Below are 18,297 nucleotides of genomic sequence, written 5' to 3' on the forward strand. Positions count from 1 at the left end.
CAGCCTCACAGCCGTCACTCCAGAAAAACAAGGGAGACTCAACGTAGACAGAAAAACATGGCCCTTACAAAGCAACTCCTCTCCCCTTACCCTGGAGTAAACAACTCTAAAAGACATTTTTTTTTTTTTCTTAAGAAAAGCATTAAATTAAAAGCCCTAAGGATCTCAGCCAGGCACCCAGCCCTCCCCTCCCTTCATACAGAGAGTGAGTTTGCAAATAGAGAAATGCAAATAGGCCCAGTCGAGCCAGATGAGGTTATAATGCACTCAGGAGTCATTTACCTAGCAAGAAAAGAACTCCCCTTCTCCATTTCCGGCAACTTCACTGCAGTTCTCAAGACAGCTGGGCAAAGGGTGGGGTCATGTCTGCACTAAGAAGTGGCAGTGAGAATTATGACACTGATTTGAAGGCTTTGGAATACTTCATTCCCAAATCTACAAGACAGAATAATAACGGCAGCGAGTATTTGAGTGCACGTCCACCAGGAACTCTGTGAAGCCTTTCACAAGTATTATCTCATTTCAGAATCCTCACGATAACCCTCTAGGGTGGGTACTTTATCAGACCCATTTTACAGAAGAGGAAAATGAGGCTCGGAGAGATGAAGTAACTTGCCCACAGGATTTAAAACGAGCTCTCTCTGACTGCAATGTCAACAGTAGCTCCAGAATTTCGACAGGAGGAGTTTAGGGACAAAGATGCAGCCAGAAGGAAGTAGAAGGTAGGTGGCAAGCAGTGCTGCAAAGCAAGCACACTGTTTTTACTTAGACAGTATGTTATACGTCTGCACTGTCCAATCTGGTAGCCACTAGCCACACACGGCTATTTAAATTTAAACAAACTAAAAGTGAATAAAATTTAAAAATCAGTTCTTTGGTCACACTAACCACACTTCAAGTGCTCAACAGTCACACATGCTACTGGCTAATGTATTTGACAATTTCCATTACTGTGGAAAACCATATTGGACAGGACTATTATAGATCAATTAAAAACAGCCAAGTATTCATTCTAAAGATGCTTTTTCTGTTGTTATTTTTATATTTCAATTTATTTACTTTAATGTCATTGCACTATAAATTTATTTTTAGTTGTGGTAAAATACACATAACATCAAATTTACCATCTTGACCATTTTTAGGCGTACGGTTCAGTAGTGTTAACTATATTCACATTGCTGTGCAATCATCTAAAGATGCTTTAACTCGGACTTAGCAAGGTTGAGAAACACTTTGAGGGTGCTGAAATTGTGTATAGCTCAGTGGTTCTCAAGCCTGGCTACAATTACCTGGGGGGCTTTCAAAAACCCTAATGCCCAGGATGTACAATAGAAGCACTGAATCAGAACTTCTGGGGAAGTGGGCCCAGGCATCAGTGTCTTATGGGTCCAGGGACTCCAGTGGGCTGGTCTGTAACGATGCCCATTCTACCTGCCCAGAACCTTCTCCTCCGGGTCACTGGAGACCCCTGTCACAGAGGGAGGTGGCAGGGAAGGCAGTCCCTTGCCAAACCTGCCATCTACCTCCAGGACTCAGGAGGCCACTGACGCTGAGCAAGCCAATCCTTTTACTGCTGTCCAAATTCTTCGAGGGAAAGAAAGCAAATAAAAAGACACACAGCTCAAAAGGCACTCAATTGATTTTTTTTCACCCACTTAAACTAGACAGGAAAAGCAAAACCACTTAGAAACTATGACCAAGGCCGTACATGCCAAGAATCAGCACAGGAAGGAGTTTTTTTTGGCGATCCCATCAACTTCTGCAAACCCAGACTCAACCCAAACCAGAGGGCTACGGGGGACATAATTAAACACAGAAAGCTCTTTTGCAAGAGAGTCCAGGGCTCGACACAAAAAGAGTTCAAGGTAAGGAGTTCTCTTTGAGCAGTCGTTGGGACTTTGGGAGAAATTATTAAATTCACATAATTAGGGGGGCTGCCAGGCTTGTATAGTCACCAACCTTAGGGACCGACGGGATCCCCAGATGTATAGACGCGGCCCTCTGGGCAGTCATGGAGAAGACCGCAGGTGCTTTGTATGGGGACAAGGGCAGGAGCCAAGGGTGACCAGCCAGAGTCTGGCCCAAAGGCTTCTTTCGCCTCTGCACACCCGGGGGAAGAAGAGGAAAGGAGAACGCCAGGTTGTCTGTTAGAGAAGATTGGCAAGTGGGAGAAGGAAGAAAACCACAATATGTCGATATATCATCAATTAAACGATTTCCACAAAAGTGACAGCCAGATGGGAGCCACCCACCCATTACAGTCCTCACAGCTTCTCAGCTCACGCTTCCAGGCGGGCTCTGGGCTACAGGCACAGAGATAGGACCCTGATTCCTTCCTGGAGCCTCTATAGGACTCAGGCAAGTGAAATACCATCTTCTAGAAATAAATCCACACCCCCTCTCTACCTTAGGCATGCTCTAAAAACCTCCAGCTTTAGGATCAAATAGGCCAAGGTCTGAACACCAGTGCACCTCACCATGGTCTTAGACAAGTTACTGACTCTCTCCCAGCCTCAGTTTTCTCATCTGTAAAGTGGGGTTGATGTGAGGATGACATGAAACCATGCACACCAACCACTGAGCACAATGCCTGGCACATAGTAGGTTCTCATCAAGTCCCTTCCTGCCCTCTGTTCATCACATGCAATGAATACTGAGCACCTACTGTGTACCAGCTGGCAGGCCAGAGCATCCTAAATTGGGAAGCAGCAGAGATGACACAGCTCCACGCCAAGGCCTTCCCTGGGCTAAGAGGTGGGAAACATTGATAATGGGTGGGTTGCTCTGGAATCTATACTGGGTGGGTTTTGGTTTTGCTTTTTGGGTTTTTCTGTGTGTGTGTATGGCACACACTCAGAAGAAACCTTCGGCAGCCTCCAGCTAATTCAAGGGAGAACCTCGGCAATCAAATACACTGGGCTTCCATGATGCTCAGCCAATTAATTTACTCCATTTATCTCTCTGGTTTGCTACTCAATAAGGCCATATCAGCAGTGCAATCTGCAAATCCGAGTTAAACTGCTTAAGGCAGCAGCCAGTTCCCTTTAAGGAGCCCCAAATACTTCTTGTCTGATGTCCTAGGCAGCTAAAACTGTTCTGTGGCTTTTGTTTGGTTCAGGAGAGGTATTTGTTCTTGCAGAGGTGTGGGTTTAAAGGGAAAGTGTCCTGAAGGCAGTTCCGAGAAGTAATGGCGGACTGGAAATGATCTCATTTTTCCATACCCAATTTGAACATGGTCTCGCTACAGAAGGAATCTTGCCAGCTCTCACCCATCCCAGGGAAGATGGAAAAAGCCTAGATGAAAATCATAGATAAAGCGTCTAATGGATCAATAGTTTCAACCTTTTCACCCTCCAAGCATTTTCACAACCTCAAATGAACTAGCCAAATTGACATAATTTAGCTTTTTCCTTTTCCCTGCCCCTAAGATGCAAAACAAGAGTTCAAAGGTCAAAGGTCAGCAGCTGAGAAGACAGAGCATATAAACGGATATACTTACACTAAAAAATTGTTCACTGTTTATCTGAAATTCAAATTAAACTGCAAATTCTGTATCTTTACTTGCTGAAATCCAAGAGCTTGGTGCTTGCAACGTAGCTAATGCTCAATAAATACTATAGAATGAGGACATGTTACTCTTGTAAGAACTGAGTGATAGCTGAACCAGGCAAAATTCAAACTCAGCTTACCTTCCATGCAAACCGTGACCTGGGAATGACCTTCCCTCTCCATTTGGGGCATTACTAACCATGGAATTTCAGAACACAAAAGTTCACAGCATCAAGCCACAAGTTCTAAACAATTTGGTTAAATATGATGTATAAGGGATTTTCCCACAGAAACACTCAAGCCAAGACCTTTCCAAACCTGATTTGCACCTAAAAAACCAAAAAGACTGATCTACATAGAATAGGCCCTAAATCTCTGAACAAGCACCCATTACGGGCAATTCCCTGCTGCCAATTTTATGACATCTTCACTTCACCTTCTTCTCCCACAGGCCCAAACTGAGGAAGCTGTAAAACCCTAGGCAAACACAGCCATTTGCTAAGAGAAAAGCCAACATGGGGCCCCTCTGGACTTTACAAGGCCTTTGCTTGTCCTGCCTTTGTGTGTCATCATTTACAGAGCAGCCGGCCTCCCTCAGAGCACCTGGCCACTGGCAGAGGCCTTGGCTGGGTTTTCAATATCTTCCTAGAGCAAACAATTTTTTGGAAGAGTCAAAGGGAAGTCCTGCAGGGACCAAATGCCGCCCTTCCTTCGTGGCCACCATGTTGTATTTAACATTATCTGCTCACGGCCCACAGGACAAGTAGCTCTCCAAGGAAAGGCCCTGTGGATCTGTGGCTCCTTGTGGCCCAGCAAAAGGCCTTCCACATGGCAGCCCCTCGATAAACACAGAGGAAGTGAACCTCTCATCTGACAGGAACCCCAAAGTCAAAGCAGTAGAGGGAAAAACCCTGAAATCATTATCCAGCAATGGGCCCACTACCCACATTCTTGATCTTATGATAAGTAAGGGAAAATATCACGACGTGCCTTCGAACCACAAAAGATTTCCATGGTATTCAAGAATTCCCTTTAGCAGTTCTAATTTAGGCAGAACTTAGGAGCTCTAGAGAGTACTGGCAGCAAACAGAGATGGGGGGTGGCAAAGAGGCACTGAACAAGGCCCCTATTCTGCTCGGCACAGGTGCTGGTAACTGGACACCTTGTCTAAAGTGAGCAATGGGGTGGGGAATTCAAGGTGTGGTTGGGTGTTTTTTTATCCCAGGTCACATTATATAACCCCAAATACACTCCCCCACCTAGTACAAAGTTCTCCCTGCATTGGGTTCAACTCAGCTCCTGACATGCTGATTCGTGAGCAACAACGCTGAGGAAAATATTTGAGTTTAGCATCCAATTTTTTTTTTTTTTAACTAAGTTACTTATTAAAAGAAAGACATCCACAGGGTGAGCTGCCCTCAAGTTTGGCCACAGACTCCTGCTCTTAAAAGCTCCTCAAACATCACCAAATTTTATGGTGGTTCAACCACTTAAAAAAAAAATTTTTTTTCATACAAATATTGAAGTATTATGTAGTACACCTGAAACCAATATGATGTTATATGTCAATTATATCTTCATTTTAAAAAAAAGTAATGGCACAAATCTGCTGTTTGCAACAGTTAGCCTGTCTTTCCTGGGACTGGGGTAGAAATTCCAAAAAGACTCCAGGACCTCCTTAATGCAGTCAACATTGTCTAAACATCAGAGGTCAGTCAACTGGCCTTCCACACAGTCACTTTCAAGCTACTGTTCGCCCAGACAAACAGGCAGTGGGCCCTTGCCTCCAGCCACATGAATCTCTCATCTACCCCTTCCTTTGGGACCTGCTCACACCAGACGACTTGATTTATGTGGATGGGCGGAAAGGCAGCCAGTAAGCGATTTTGCACACCACCATTCATTAGTGACCGCCACCACAGTAGGGTGGAAGAAAGGGAAAAGACACAAGGTTTCCTTTCGTCAAGGAATCAATAAGTTATTTAACAGCTGCTGTTGGATCCCAGTGGAAGAAAAGCGAGGGTTTCTTCTGCACCCTTCCCCCTGAAAAGGATAAAACGGATGCCCTGACAGCCCAGGACTCAGCCAGATGAAGGATCATTAGAAGAATGCAGAATGAATCCTCTCTAGCTTTTCTCTGTCTTGACGTTCTTTGGTTTTGGAAGATGGATGGTGCTAGGCCTTGAAATTACTCCATTTTTTGTTGTTTTCTTTTTTTTTCCTCCAAAGAGGAAATTGACTCCCTTCCTGTGCCACTGTGCATTTTAGAGAATCAAATGCTACGAAAAAAACCTTTTTCCTTACTCTTTCCTCACTCCAGTCCAATACCACTTCTGAGAAAATAACCTACAAATTTTCTCAAGGTAGCATTCCAAATGGGTTTCCAACATTTACACTTGTCCTTCAAAGCAAACAGAAAGGGATCCAGAGGCATTATAAACCCATCATGGGAGTTCAAAGAAGAGAAAAAGAGGATAAGCAGGTCATTGGAAGTCAGCTGATTCCAGATATTAAAAACTGACTTTTATTGCTGACAACTTCATGCACATTCATACCATACACTGCTTATCCTATATGCCCAAATTTTAAAATTCCCTTTTAAAATACCACTCCCATCTAATCTACGAAAAAGTCTTTTCAGAAGAAAACTCCACGGAAACATTCAGCAACTGTCCTACGCATAAACAATCTCAGAAATTAGACACCCCCTCTTTTTCCTTCTTATCTACTCCCCAAAAGTCTGAAATTCTGCAGACCCCAAGGCATATTTTAATCTTCCACTCCACTTTGCTTTTAAAATCTCTGACTGCCAAAACCAAACAAACAACCTTTAAAATAAATGCCTTCCCACAGGATGTTGAACAAACCCTACTAAATTCAAAGGGAAAGAACTCAGGAACCACAAACTATAGATCTAGCACTGAAAGAGCATTAAATAAGTCTTTATTCTTAACTGGAATCTTGTGGAGGGAAGAGCATGCCACCTTAGCACCCACAAATCCCCGGCCAGACAGTACTGTAGGGCAGCCATGGCATGGCAGGTGGAAAGCAGGAGGGCCCAGCCTGTGGTGGGTTACCTTCTGAAGGGCTTTGGGTTCAAACCGGTAAACGGGAAGAACTGAGCCTGGATTCTGGATTAAAAAACAAAGAGAGAGAAAACACTCAAGAGGTGAACACTCTGGGACTGCAGTGGGCAGATCTGTTAGGTCACTGGGTCCTTGTCACTACTAAGGGACGGGAAACATCCATTTCTCTCCTCCACAAAACACAACCAGCTTTACCAACGCATCTCAAATTCTTCCCCTGGTGATCAGAATACACGTGTGCCTCCATCCAAATCTTGTTTTGACTATAAGGCTTGTAGAATTTAGGTTAACAAGAAATACTCCACAGTCCAAGGAGGGGACACCAATCTTTGTCTCAAAAGAGCACTTCAACAATTCAATGCGGACTGAGGGCAAAGGGATGAAAGGGGCCGTCTTTGAACAAGGAATAATCCATCTAATTCCAAGTGGCTGGATCAGAGGCATTCCTGGGCAAGCAGGGTCTCGCTGAAGATAATGCTATGCAAAGTCGATTTCTGACAAAAGGCACAGGCTCTGCAGAAGGATTTCAAAATGGACAAGACCCAGTCAGAGGCACCTTGGAAAAGTTCACCCTGGGAGAGGTGGCAGTTGGTTCTAAAAGGGGGAAGCAGGCCGTGACAGCTGGGCATTCCTTCCCCAAGTCCATCTCGGAGGCGGAACCCTCTCCAAACCTCACACTTCATCAGACAAAAGCTCCTCCAGGCGCCCAGGCAGCGGCTGAAGAGGGGCTGTCCACACCCACTCACTGCACAGCTTTCCAAACCTGCCCACTCGTTTTGGAAGCCCAGCTTTTAATTAAACACCACCTCCCCGGATCTGTTGAGGCAAACTGGGGCTGGGCTGGAGCCAAAGAGAAGCTCCCTAAATACACACGAAAAAAAACCCCCCACCGCCCCCAATTCCCACCTCCAGCCAGCTCGCGCGGCTGGTTATATTTCCTTAGGATGAGTAACACAGGGCCCTGGTCTATCTCTATGCACCAGAAAATCCACATCCAAGGATCAGGTTATCCTCAGTCCCACCCTTTGCAGGAAAAAGGCAGGGTGTTGTTCCCCGCCCCCAACACAGGCACAGGCGCGCGCGCGCGCGCACACACACAGAATCCTTCGAAGAGAAAACCTGGAGTCGGTGTGTGTTGGGTGTGTGTTGGGTGGATGAGGGATACAGTTGTTTAGGGGCCCCGATCTTGCCTTCAGGCTGGGAGCCTCAGCCAGGGGAAGGAAGAGCCCCTGCAAGGCTGCTCTGGGAACTTCTGCTCCGCGCCCCCGGGGAGGGCTGAGGGAAGGCACGCACACCTTCACCAGCTTTGCAACATTAATAGCTAATTTGCTCAGATGCCCCCTCAGGTGGGCCTGAAAGCCGAAGAGGAAGGAGGCGGCCTCCCTCCCAGTCTCTCATGGTCGGGGGGTTCCTTCCCGCGGCCAGGCAGAGCCCCCACTCCCTCCTCACCACCGCGCCAGGCGTCCCCACCCCGGACCCCGGGGAATCAGGTGTCCGTCCAGGCAGCCAGCCTCCGCGGGTCCGGCGACAGACAATGGAAAACTTGGAGCCGGCGCCCTGAGTCCCCAGGGAAACGAGATGGTGCCGCCCCCCAGGACAATAAGCGGGGTGAGGGCAGGGGGCACAAGACGCCCCCAGAGAAGCCGCCCGCCCGGTGACCCAGCAAAGCCCGGAGCGACGCCCCGGGTGAGCAGGTGACACCCGGGCCGGAGCGCTCCCGCAGGTGGCCGGCGGCCACGGCGCAGGCAAGGGCCGGGCGGCTGGCCCGGGGCGGAGGCGAAGCTCCGCGGAGAGGTCAGTGCACGGCGGCCGCCGCCGCAGCCGCGCCCCGGGCGTCCTACCTTCATGTCGCTGATGATGGTCTGGAAGAGGCCTCCGAGCGCGCTGCATTCCTTCTCAATCACAGCCTCCATTTTCCCGGGGCCGGCAGGCAGAGGACACACACTCGGGGCCGCTGGACTGTGCGCGGGGCCGGGGATCGCTCACCTCGGGAGGAATTTCACGCTCCGAGCGACCCACCTCCAACTCGCAGCGTCTTCTGCAGAGAGGACGAAGTGCCCGAGATCGACTATTCTCTGCCCAAAATAATAATAATTATTTTAAAAGCCTAACTGCTCTGCAGGGTGATTCGCCTACATGCAGCGCTGGGCTCCTGGCCTTAAAAATGCCCGGAGAAGACTGACAATCAGGCCACCACTGGTGCCCACGACAGGAACAGCAAAGCCCATCTTGAGGCAGAGAAAACCGCCCGCTGACCCGGGGCCAGCGCCATTTAAAAATGCAAGATTTTCTAATTTAATAAATTTTTTTGAAATTAAAAAAAAAATCGCCCACCAGCAAAGCGGGTCTGCTCGCAGCGCCGGGATCTGTTGCTCGCAGCCGCGGCCGCCGCCTCCTTTTCACTCCTGCGCGCCCGGCCCCGGCGCTCGCTCTGGCTCGGCTCCCGGGGACGTTCCAAGGGGCGCACGCGCGCTCGCGACCGTGCGTCCGCAGCGGGGGCGCGCGCTCGCGGCCGGGCGTCCGCCGCACGCGGGCGGGGCTGGGAGCGCGTGCCCGGGAAGCGCGTGGGACGCCGGCCGTGGAGAGCAGCAGGCTGGCGGGCGGTGCAGGAGCGTTCACCTCCGCGGGAGCCTCCTCCGAGCACGCACCGAGCACCCCCTCCCCTCCTGGCCGCCCGTCGCAGCACGGAGAGGGCGTGTCAGCACGCGGCTAGGCGAGCGCCCACCGCACAATGGCTGCGAGCGCCTGGAACGGAGGGTGCACCCGCCGCTCTCCGGAGGCTTGCACGGTGGCACGCTTAGCGCAGTGCCCGGCTATAGTGAGCGCTCAGTAGGGCGGGAAAACTGCTGCTGCTGCTGCAGCCTCCTAAGAGGCCCGTTCTGTGATACCAGGACTGCAACGCCAAGTCACGATTGCAAACAGCCAAATATGTAATTAAGGAGAGTCCGGGGGCGTATCCTGCAGCGGGAGGCCGAGTTCAATAAAGTTGCAGGAAGCTGGGAAAGTGGATTGATTTGCCATTGCAAAATAAATGGCATTAGATCTTCTGTATACTGTTCATCACTATGGGGAGATTGCTGACTGTCCGTGACTTGAACGGTTGTTTTTCAGGCGCACTGAGGGCGTCGGGTGTTGGTATAACTGCAGACAGCCCTGTTGGGAGGTTTAACCTTCTGGAAACAGCACAAATGTGCCCAGGTTGATTTGGGGCTGGTGGTTCATTTCCCTAGCTCCACCGCCTAATTGCACAGCCAGGAGCCTTCGTTTATATTAACATCAAATAGGCAAGAGGAGGGGAATCAAATGAGCAGCTTTTAAATGACCTTAAAACATAAGCACCTTCCAAAAAAAACGTAAGCACCTAACTCTGAGCTGTTCCCTTGACCCTTGAGCTGACCATTTGAAGCACAAAACACGGCAAAAGGAAAATACTGGCGGGAGGGGGGGGGGAGTACATGTGCACTTGTATTGGATTCGCTCAGCAATAAGAAAAAGTCTGGCTTTGAAAAGTGCATGAATCAGAGACACATGGAGCTGCATACCACAGCTGCAGAAGATAATTTTCCCCTGGGCCATTCTGCCCAACTCAACCCCAACCTCCCTTCTCCACCCCTCTTCCCCCAAAATTATAAGGAGGAGGGTTACTTCTGGAATTAACTGATCCCTTGGGCAACCTGCTGGATCCTGTCCCCAAGGTCATTTGGATGCACAGGTCTTATCCTCACCTTGCCAATAACAGTGCTTGAAGTACAGTTTGCTCTGAATCATTATCATTATTAGGATTTTAATACTATCAGTATTATAGTGATCAAGACCACTGTTTATAGAACCAGACTGCCTGGGTTCAAACTCCAGTTTACAACCTACCATAAATGGGGACAAAGATAGCATCTACCTCATAGGGTTATTCTGCTTTTCACCTGCACTTATATATGTAAAGCCCTTAAGGCAGTTCCTGGCATATAGTAAATAAGCACTCAATAAATCCTATCAACAGAAATAGATTGATGGCAGCACTATTCACAACAGCCAAGATGTGGGAACAACCCAAAAGTCCATGAGAGATGAATGGATAAAGAAAATGTGGTGTATAAATAGAATGGGATATTACTCAGCCTTACAAAAGAAGGAAATCCTGCAATATGTGACAACATGGATGAAACTTGAGGACATTGTGCTAAGTGAAACAAGCCAGTCACAGGACAAATACTACATGATTCCACTTACATGAAGTATCTAAAATAGTCAAACTCACAGAATCAGAGTAGAATGGAGATTGTGAGGGGCTGGGGGAAGGGGGAAATGGGGAATTGCTAATCGATGGTCATGAAGTCTCAATTATGCAAGATAAGTAAGTTCTAGAGATCTGCTGTACATTGTGCTTATAATTAACAATACTGTATTGTATGCTTTGAAATTTAATAGAGTAGATCACATGTTAAATGTTCTTACAACAATGAAATAAAATTTAAAAAAGAAGTTGTTGAGACCAGGTCAAGGCTCTTTCTAGCCCTGGTCCCAGAGTGCATGTTGCAAGCCTACCATGTTGGCATGCTATCCCACGGACACTGCTGAGGGCCTACTGTGTACCATCTAGGCATTTTACATGTATTATATCTGATCCTCATTACGGCCTTGGGAAGGAGGTTGTCATAATAGCCCTCATTTTATGTTGGAAAGTTGCAGGCAGGACCCCAACTCTGGTTTTCTGAGTCCCATGCCTGAGGTCTCCCTTCTACCCAGCCTCCAGCCCTCCTGGGGTAAGAGCCCCATGCCTTAGCCCAAAGGACACTGCATTCAGCTTTCCTGCCACGTGCCTGAATTTAAATGCCCTGAACCCCCAACCATGGCAGTGTTTGCAAAGCGCACCTATCTTGTCTCCTTATCCTCTGGGCCTAAACTGGACTCGGGACTGAGAAGCAGGCCCTTCTCTTCCATGAGAAAGTGCAGAAGCCACAACCACCTTGAGAGGGAGCCTGGGAAAGTGCTCCATGAGGCCGGAAAGGCCCAGAGGTGGGATGACACTTGGCATTTTTAATAAGGCCTGGGGTGAGTCTGGTGATTGGAGGCATTTTGAGCAGGAAAATGACAAGCTCAGATTAACACCCACTATGTTACAATCTTTCCCCATGTTTGAGCATCCCTCTGGCTTTCTCCTCCCTTCAAAACACCCAGCACTCACTGGGCAGACATCAAGATCACATTAACATGCAGTTCCTCCCAGGAGTATTTGATTTTTTTTGTTTTTAATAGCTCTTAGGAGGAGGAACTCAAAGGAATGAATCGCTACTAGAGGAATTTCAACTCCTGCAATCTTGGGAAGGAGCGATTGGGAGGCAAGGAAGCCTTCCTGAAGCAGCTGCCACCACCCTGTTTCACCTGGTGGATGGTGGGTCAGGATGCCCACCACCATCTCCCAGCTCTGAGACCTCTGGCAGGCCATTTGATCTCTGGACCCAACCTCTGTTTCCTCGGGGGTTCCTGACTCATGGGCTGTTGCCAGGATTGAAATGGATATCAAATGCCTGTCACATAGTGGCGCAGCACACATGAGCTCCCTTCCCTCCCAGAAGTGATGCTCAGCCCTGGCTGCACTGAGGGCCCTGCCTGGTCCTCAAACTTGGCAGCAATTGCAATCCCCTGGGGGAATTTTAAAACACCCATGCCTGGGCTCCACTCCCAGGGAGGCTGATTTAAATTGGTTTGGGCTGTGGCCTGGGCATCAAGACTTTTTAAAGCTTCCCAAATGATTCCAGTGTGCTGTGAATTTAAAACCCTGATCTAAGACACTTTAAAAGAAGATGTGGGTGCCCAGGTCCCACCCCTAAACAATTAAAGTAGAATCTCTCCAGACTGGGCTCCGAAATTTTTTTAATGTATCATACATATTTTATTCCATCCTCATATAAGGATATACAAGTGTGTGTGTGTGTGTGTGTGTGTGTGTGTATTTTGTCATTATTTGTTCTACAAAAATAGGATCACTTTACATATGCTTTTGTGGCTCTTGCTATTAACACTTCTTGCTATCAGTAATTCCTGTAGAAATCCCTTCTGGTCAACTAATGCTATTCTAATACGTTCTTTTTTTCTTTTAATTTTTTTATTTTGATGTAATATCAGATGTACAGAAACATTGCAAGAATAGTGCAGAGATTTCTCATTTACCCTTCATTGGATTTCCCCAAATGTTAACCCATTGTGGTATTTGCTTCATGCTCAGGATGCTTTCAAAGCTCCGCAGGTAATTTTAATGTGCAGCCAAGTTCGTGACCCCTGTGAGGGGTCTTTGCATTAGAGGCCTCTGTGTGAAGTGGTTAAGAGGGTAAGCTCAGAGTAAGCCTGCCTGGGTTTGAATTCTGGATCCTTTGCTTCCTAGCTTTCTGTGCCTCAGTTTCTTCATCTGTAAAATGGATAAGTGCTAAGTCCTAAAGCTCTGTGAGACCTGAATGGGATTACTTAGTCTAGTACTTAGTGTAGTACTTGGCACACAGTAAATATTAAATAAAGGTTAGCTATTGATATGTATTGATCATTACTATGGCTCATCTATGAAATAAAATTTATTTAAGCTTGCCCTCATGACCTATAAGCAGAATTCTTTTTTTTTTCTCATGAGGAAGATTGGCCTTGAGCTAACATCTGTTGCCAATCTTCCTCTATTTTGTATGTGGGATGCCGCCACAGCATGGCTTGATGAATGGCTCATAGGTCTGCACCCAGGATCTGAACCCGAGAACCCTGGGCCTCCAAAGCAGAGCATGAGAACTTAACCACTACACCACCAGGCCAGCCCCAAGCAGAATTAGAAAAATTGGGCAGTTGTCAGTATATATAAGTGTCCCAAATTTAGAAACAGAAGCCCCTTTTGAAAATGAAACTAGCAAGAATCAACAAACATCTGTCACAATGACTCACCCTAAGAGATGTCTGTGTGTATTTATGGACGGTGGCTTGGCAAACACCCAAATATAACCTGAGTGTGCAGAATGTGTCACCCCAGAATGTGGGGGCAGGAAACTGATGAAAGAAGGTACCCCCTGGTGAACTGACTGGTAGCCAGGCTGAAACAATGCTGGAACAGCAGAGTCACAAGCTCATGCCTATGTGGGCCAGGCGGCGTACCTGTGTGAGGCAGGCCAGGTGTACGTTCATAGGAGGTGGGGGGACTGTAGAGACTTGAGAGTAAGTTCTCCTGCAAGGGCCAGCTGCTCCCCAGTCCAAGGCCGAGTGGGAATGTGGGCCCTTAAATGCCACATGTTCTAATTCTTCCCGAGAGGCTGAAACTTGGGATCTTGATGTGAAGTTTCTCAAAATTGAAATATTTTAAAATTTCCCAATTTTTAGAAACTCCTCTGCAGGCTGGTTTGCAGCTTCTGATCTTGGGAATTGAGAATGGGGCTTGGTTCACGGGGAAGATACGAAAGGAGGAAAGAAGACGTAAGAATTTATGTTTCTCTGGGACTACTCAAGGAAGAGAGACCTTATCTGATGGTTCTAGATCACCAGGACGGTGTGTCTGCTCTGTAGCAGGGTAGGGATGGTTGGATTCAGTTCCTGGGATGTTTCTTGAGCACCTACTCTGTGCCAAGCCATACTGTTCTCCCAGGAGCATCCGATTTCCTTCTCTTTGTTTATATTCTCCCAGGCTGCCTGCTGACTACTAATTTGGGTGCAGATATCCCCATTGCAAATTACAGAGCAAGGTTGTCCGGGATCTGATCTCTTCCTCTTCTGGAGCTTAGCTCCTTCTGTTCCGTGCAAGCACAATGAGAAAAAGGAATATTTTATAAGTAAGGTATGAGTTCTGCTTAGAGTAGCAATAAAATCATGAAAAGCATATTATTTTAGAACACCTTGCCTTTAACATACTATGTGAAGCAATTGAAAACCATCTAGTTACCTCTAATAAATCAGAGGCGTCTGAGTTTATCTAAAAATGGAAAATATTACACATCACACACCCAACATTTTGTGATGTAAACACAATGAAAAGGGGACTTTCAGTTTTCGTAGAGAGGCAGATTCTATAACCTGAAACCCCCTACTGCTACAGTCACGTAGACATGCTAGGTAAGGTATAATCAGAATCCTTCTAAATTCATGGCAGAGCTAGCAAGAAAGAAGGGAAATCCTCAGGGACCAGAAACAGAGGAAGCTGATAACCATAAGAGAATGCACGAAAGCCGATGCCTCCGTTGCCCTGGGAGGAGTCCTTAGTTTCAGTAATCCAGGGTCTGGGTGTTCACCCCCAAAGTGGGACCAGAAAAAGAGGCCCTAGGCCCATGTAAGGAAGGAAGTGTAACTGAGAGCCCTTGCAGAGTCCGGACCCCATCAATACACAGCTTCAAGGACTGGTGGACCAGGAAGAAGTGTGCCCTCCAGGACAGATAGCTGACACAGAAGTGTGATAGTCTTGGGCTGGGCTCTGGATTGGGGCTAAAAGCACACACTGAGAATCTGTAACCAGAGGCCTGCACCACAGCTGTGTTTGGAGTCTGAATTGACTTCCCTTGAATGGATCCAAATTGCCCAAGATGGCAATTAATGTGAAAACTTGTTACTGATCTAAAATAATCCTGGGTAACTTGGCAGAAGCAGATGAAAAATGGCTCTGAGGGGAGCCACCCTCAATCAAGTCCTCATAGGATTCCCACAGATAAAGGCCCCTGAAATGAGTTCACAATTCAAAATTATAAATTATACAAGGAAACAGTCTACCCATCACGCTCAAGGGTCAGCAAACAAAACTAACGACAGGATTTAACCCATAAGAGCTGAAGGTAATCCAACAGTCTGATAGAGATAAGTATATTTAAAATGATTAAAATATAAAAGAAGGAAACAAAAACATAAGACACTATGAAAAGAGGATAAGCACCGAAAAAAGAATTAAATAGACCTCCTAGCAATGAAAAATATAGTCAACAAAATTACCATATATATTTGAACTATATATGGACAGCTTAGGGAGCTGAATAGATACAGAGCTGAAAGGAGAATTTTTGATCAGAAAGATCAAAAGAAAGCACACAGAAATAAAGAAGAATAAAATAGAAAAAAAGAGGTTAGGAGACAAGAAGGACGTAATGAGAATAAAGCATATTGTTAGAGAATGGGGGCAGGGGCAGATATTCCAAGAGATAATGGCTGAGAATTTTCCAGAGTTGATGAAATATATAAATCCTCAGATTTAGGTAGCACAGCACCTTCTGGACAAGATAAACCCAATGAATATATTTTTCATACTGAATTCTCATACTGAAAATTGTAATTTGCACTGTACAATCATTTCCTTCCAAGTGGCACAAAAAAAGAAGCCTCACAATAATAAAAAAATTAAAATTGTATGGGGCCGACCCGGTGGCCGCTGCAGTTAAGTGCACGTGCTCTGCTTCGGCCGCCCCAGGTTCCTAGGTTTGGATCCCGGGAGCGCACCGACTTGTCAAGCCATGCTGTGGTGGTGTCCCACATAAAGTAGAGGAAGATGGGCATGGATGTTAGCCCAAGGCCAATCTTCCTTAGCAAAAAAGAGGAGGATTGGCATTGGATGTTAGCTCAGGGCTGATCTTCCTCACACACACACAAAAATTAAAATTGTGTTTACTGGCACGTCTTTGTTGCTGTGGGAGCAGTAAAATCACTTATTATCAGGACTTATTATCAGGATGAACAGACACCTGCAGAAACTGAGGGAGTGTTGGTACAACAGCTCTTTGGAAGAGATCTAGCAGTGTCACCGGGCTGACCACACTTGGCAAATTTCTCTTTCAGCTGCTTATCTGGAGTTTTTGTCAGTGGGGTACTGGCAGGAAACAGATGCCCTACTGCAACTGAAAATGGAGGAAGTTTAAGAAAAAGACTATTTACAGGGACATGGGCAAGGTTTAGGGAAACCAGAGGGATGGAGCAGTTCCAGGGGCCAAGGCGGGAAGCCATCGCCACCCCTGGGCCTGAAGGGCAAGGAATGGGGTGGAGGCTGAAACCCAGAGAGGCAGCTGCATGCAAAGGGCTGCCTGGCAGGAGCTGTAGCCCTCGGGAGATCAGGAGGTCAGCAACCTCAACTACAGGGACCAACCCCGGCAGAACTAGGACCCCTGGTTTGCCCAAGAGAGTCCACTCACCCCCGTTGTTCTTTCTCAAAAGTGTCCCAGTTTGAACAATAAATTATTTGATCACTCACACAAGGGGGCCTATTGGTACAATCCATAGGATCAGCTTTCTGGGGAACAAAACAGAGCAGAGAAGGATGGAGAGTAGAGTGGGGTTGGGGAGAGCAATGGAAGATATTCAGGATGAGCATCTCCCACTCAGTAGTAAATTTTTTTTTTTTTTAAGAAAAACAGTTTTATTGAGATATAATTCACTTACCATAAAATGCACCCTTTTAATGTAAAAAATTCCATGATTTTTAGTATATTCACAGAGTCGTGCAACCATCACCACAACGAATGTTAGAACATTTTCATCACCTCTCAGAGCAATGTCCTCTCCCTACCCATTAGCAGTCACTTTCCCTTTCCCCCCAACCTCCCTATCTCCAGCCCTAGGCAACTGCAAATCTGCTTTTTGTCTCTATGGATTTGCCTATTGGGACATTTCATCTAGATGGAATCATACAATGTACGGCCTTTCGTGTCTGACTTCTTTCATTTAGATCATTTCAAGATCCATCCATGTTGTAGCATGTTTCAGTACTTCATTCCTTTTTATGGCTGAATAATATTCCATTGTATGGATGTACCACATTTTGTTCATCCACTCATCGACTGATGGACATTTGAGTTGTTTCCACTTTTTGGCTATTATGAATAATGGTGCTATGAGCATTTGTGTATGAGTTTTTGTGTGGACACATATTTTCAATTCTCGTGGGTGTACACCTATGGTGGAATTGCTGGGTCATAGGGAAAATCTATTTATAGCCCTGTAAGGAACTGTCAAACTGTTTTCCAGTAAATGTTTTTTATTCAACATAATTCATAAGGTTTTTCACAACATGAAGTAGCTCTGATTGAGTCTTCGTCGATCCATTCATAGCAGTGATAACCATCCATTCGCATCAAGAGATTTGGCTGCTGTATCATCCTCAACTAGTCATTGGTGGTGTGGTAAATGTCTCTATTACCTAGCATTGCACCCACAGCAAATTGTTTATTGAATCTTCCAATAGCATGATCTTAGACATTTCAAATTTCCTTTTAGACCAATTCAATTATTTAGCTGTTTCCAGCACTAAGACTCCAATGTAAACAAAATTCTACTGTAGCCAATTAACATTCTGTCTATACATCTGTCTTTTATAACTTTGACTAGCAGGAGTCTGTCACTGAGAGTTAGTTAACCCTTAGATTCACTGGCAAGGCCAAAATTCTGGACCTGCAAAGCTGCATCTGGTTTGCTCGGGTAGCAGAGTATACAGAACGACACAGGAATTAGGCAGGCACTGGGGCAAGATGCTGAGCACCAGTAACTTAGCATCTATAGTCTTAGCATCAATAGACTCATCTACAGTGCTATAGCATCTAGAGCATCTATAACTTTGCTCACTTTGTACATTTAAGTGGCTTGAGTGGCTCAGGGTTTCCTTTCCCCAGCAACCCCACAAGCATACCTGCAATTTCAGGAGGTTTTGCCAGGGCAGACACAAGCTTCCCTCTCC

General features: G+C 46.5%; 1 protein-coding gene across 9 annotated transcripts in view; it reads right to left on the bottom strand.

The window, feature by feature from the left end:
* Positions 1 to 9,132, bottom strand: part of MTSS1 (MTSS I-BAR domain containing 1) — a 160,320-nt gene extending 151,188 nt beyond the window's left edge. For 8 of the 9 annotated variants that reach the window (XM_058564920.1, XM_058564915.1, XM_058564918.1 and 5 more), the window contains exon 1: positions 8,477 to 9,046. In XM_058564920.1, coding sequence (XP_058420903.1) covers positions 8,477 to 8,548 — 72 coding nt within the window. In that variant the 5' untranslated portion in view covers positions 8,549 to 9,046. Of the gene's footprint in view, positions 1 to 8,476 lie in introns of all 9 variants that reach the window. The other variant, XM_058564921.1, reaches the window with a different exon arrangement.
* Between the last annotated feature and the right edge of the window lie 9,165 nt (positions 9,133 to 18,297).

Source organism: Diceros bicornis, chromosome 21 (genome assembly GCF_020826845.1).
Source record: "Diceros bicornis minor isolate mBicDic1 chromosome 21, mDicBic1.mat.cur, whole genome shotgun sequence".
Taxonomy (NCBI): Eukaryota; Metazoa; Chordata; class Mammalia; order Perissodactyla; family Rhinocerotidae; genus Diceros; species Diceros bicornis.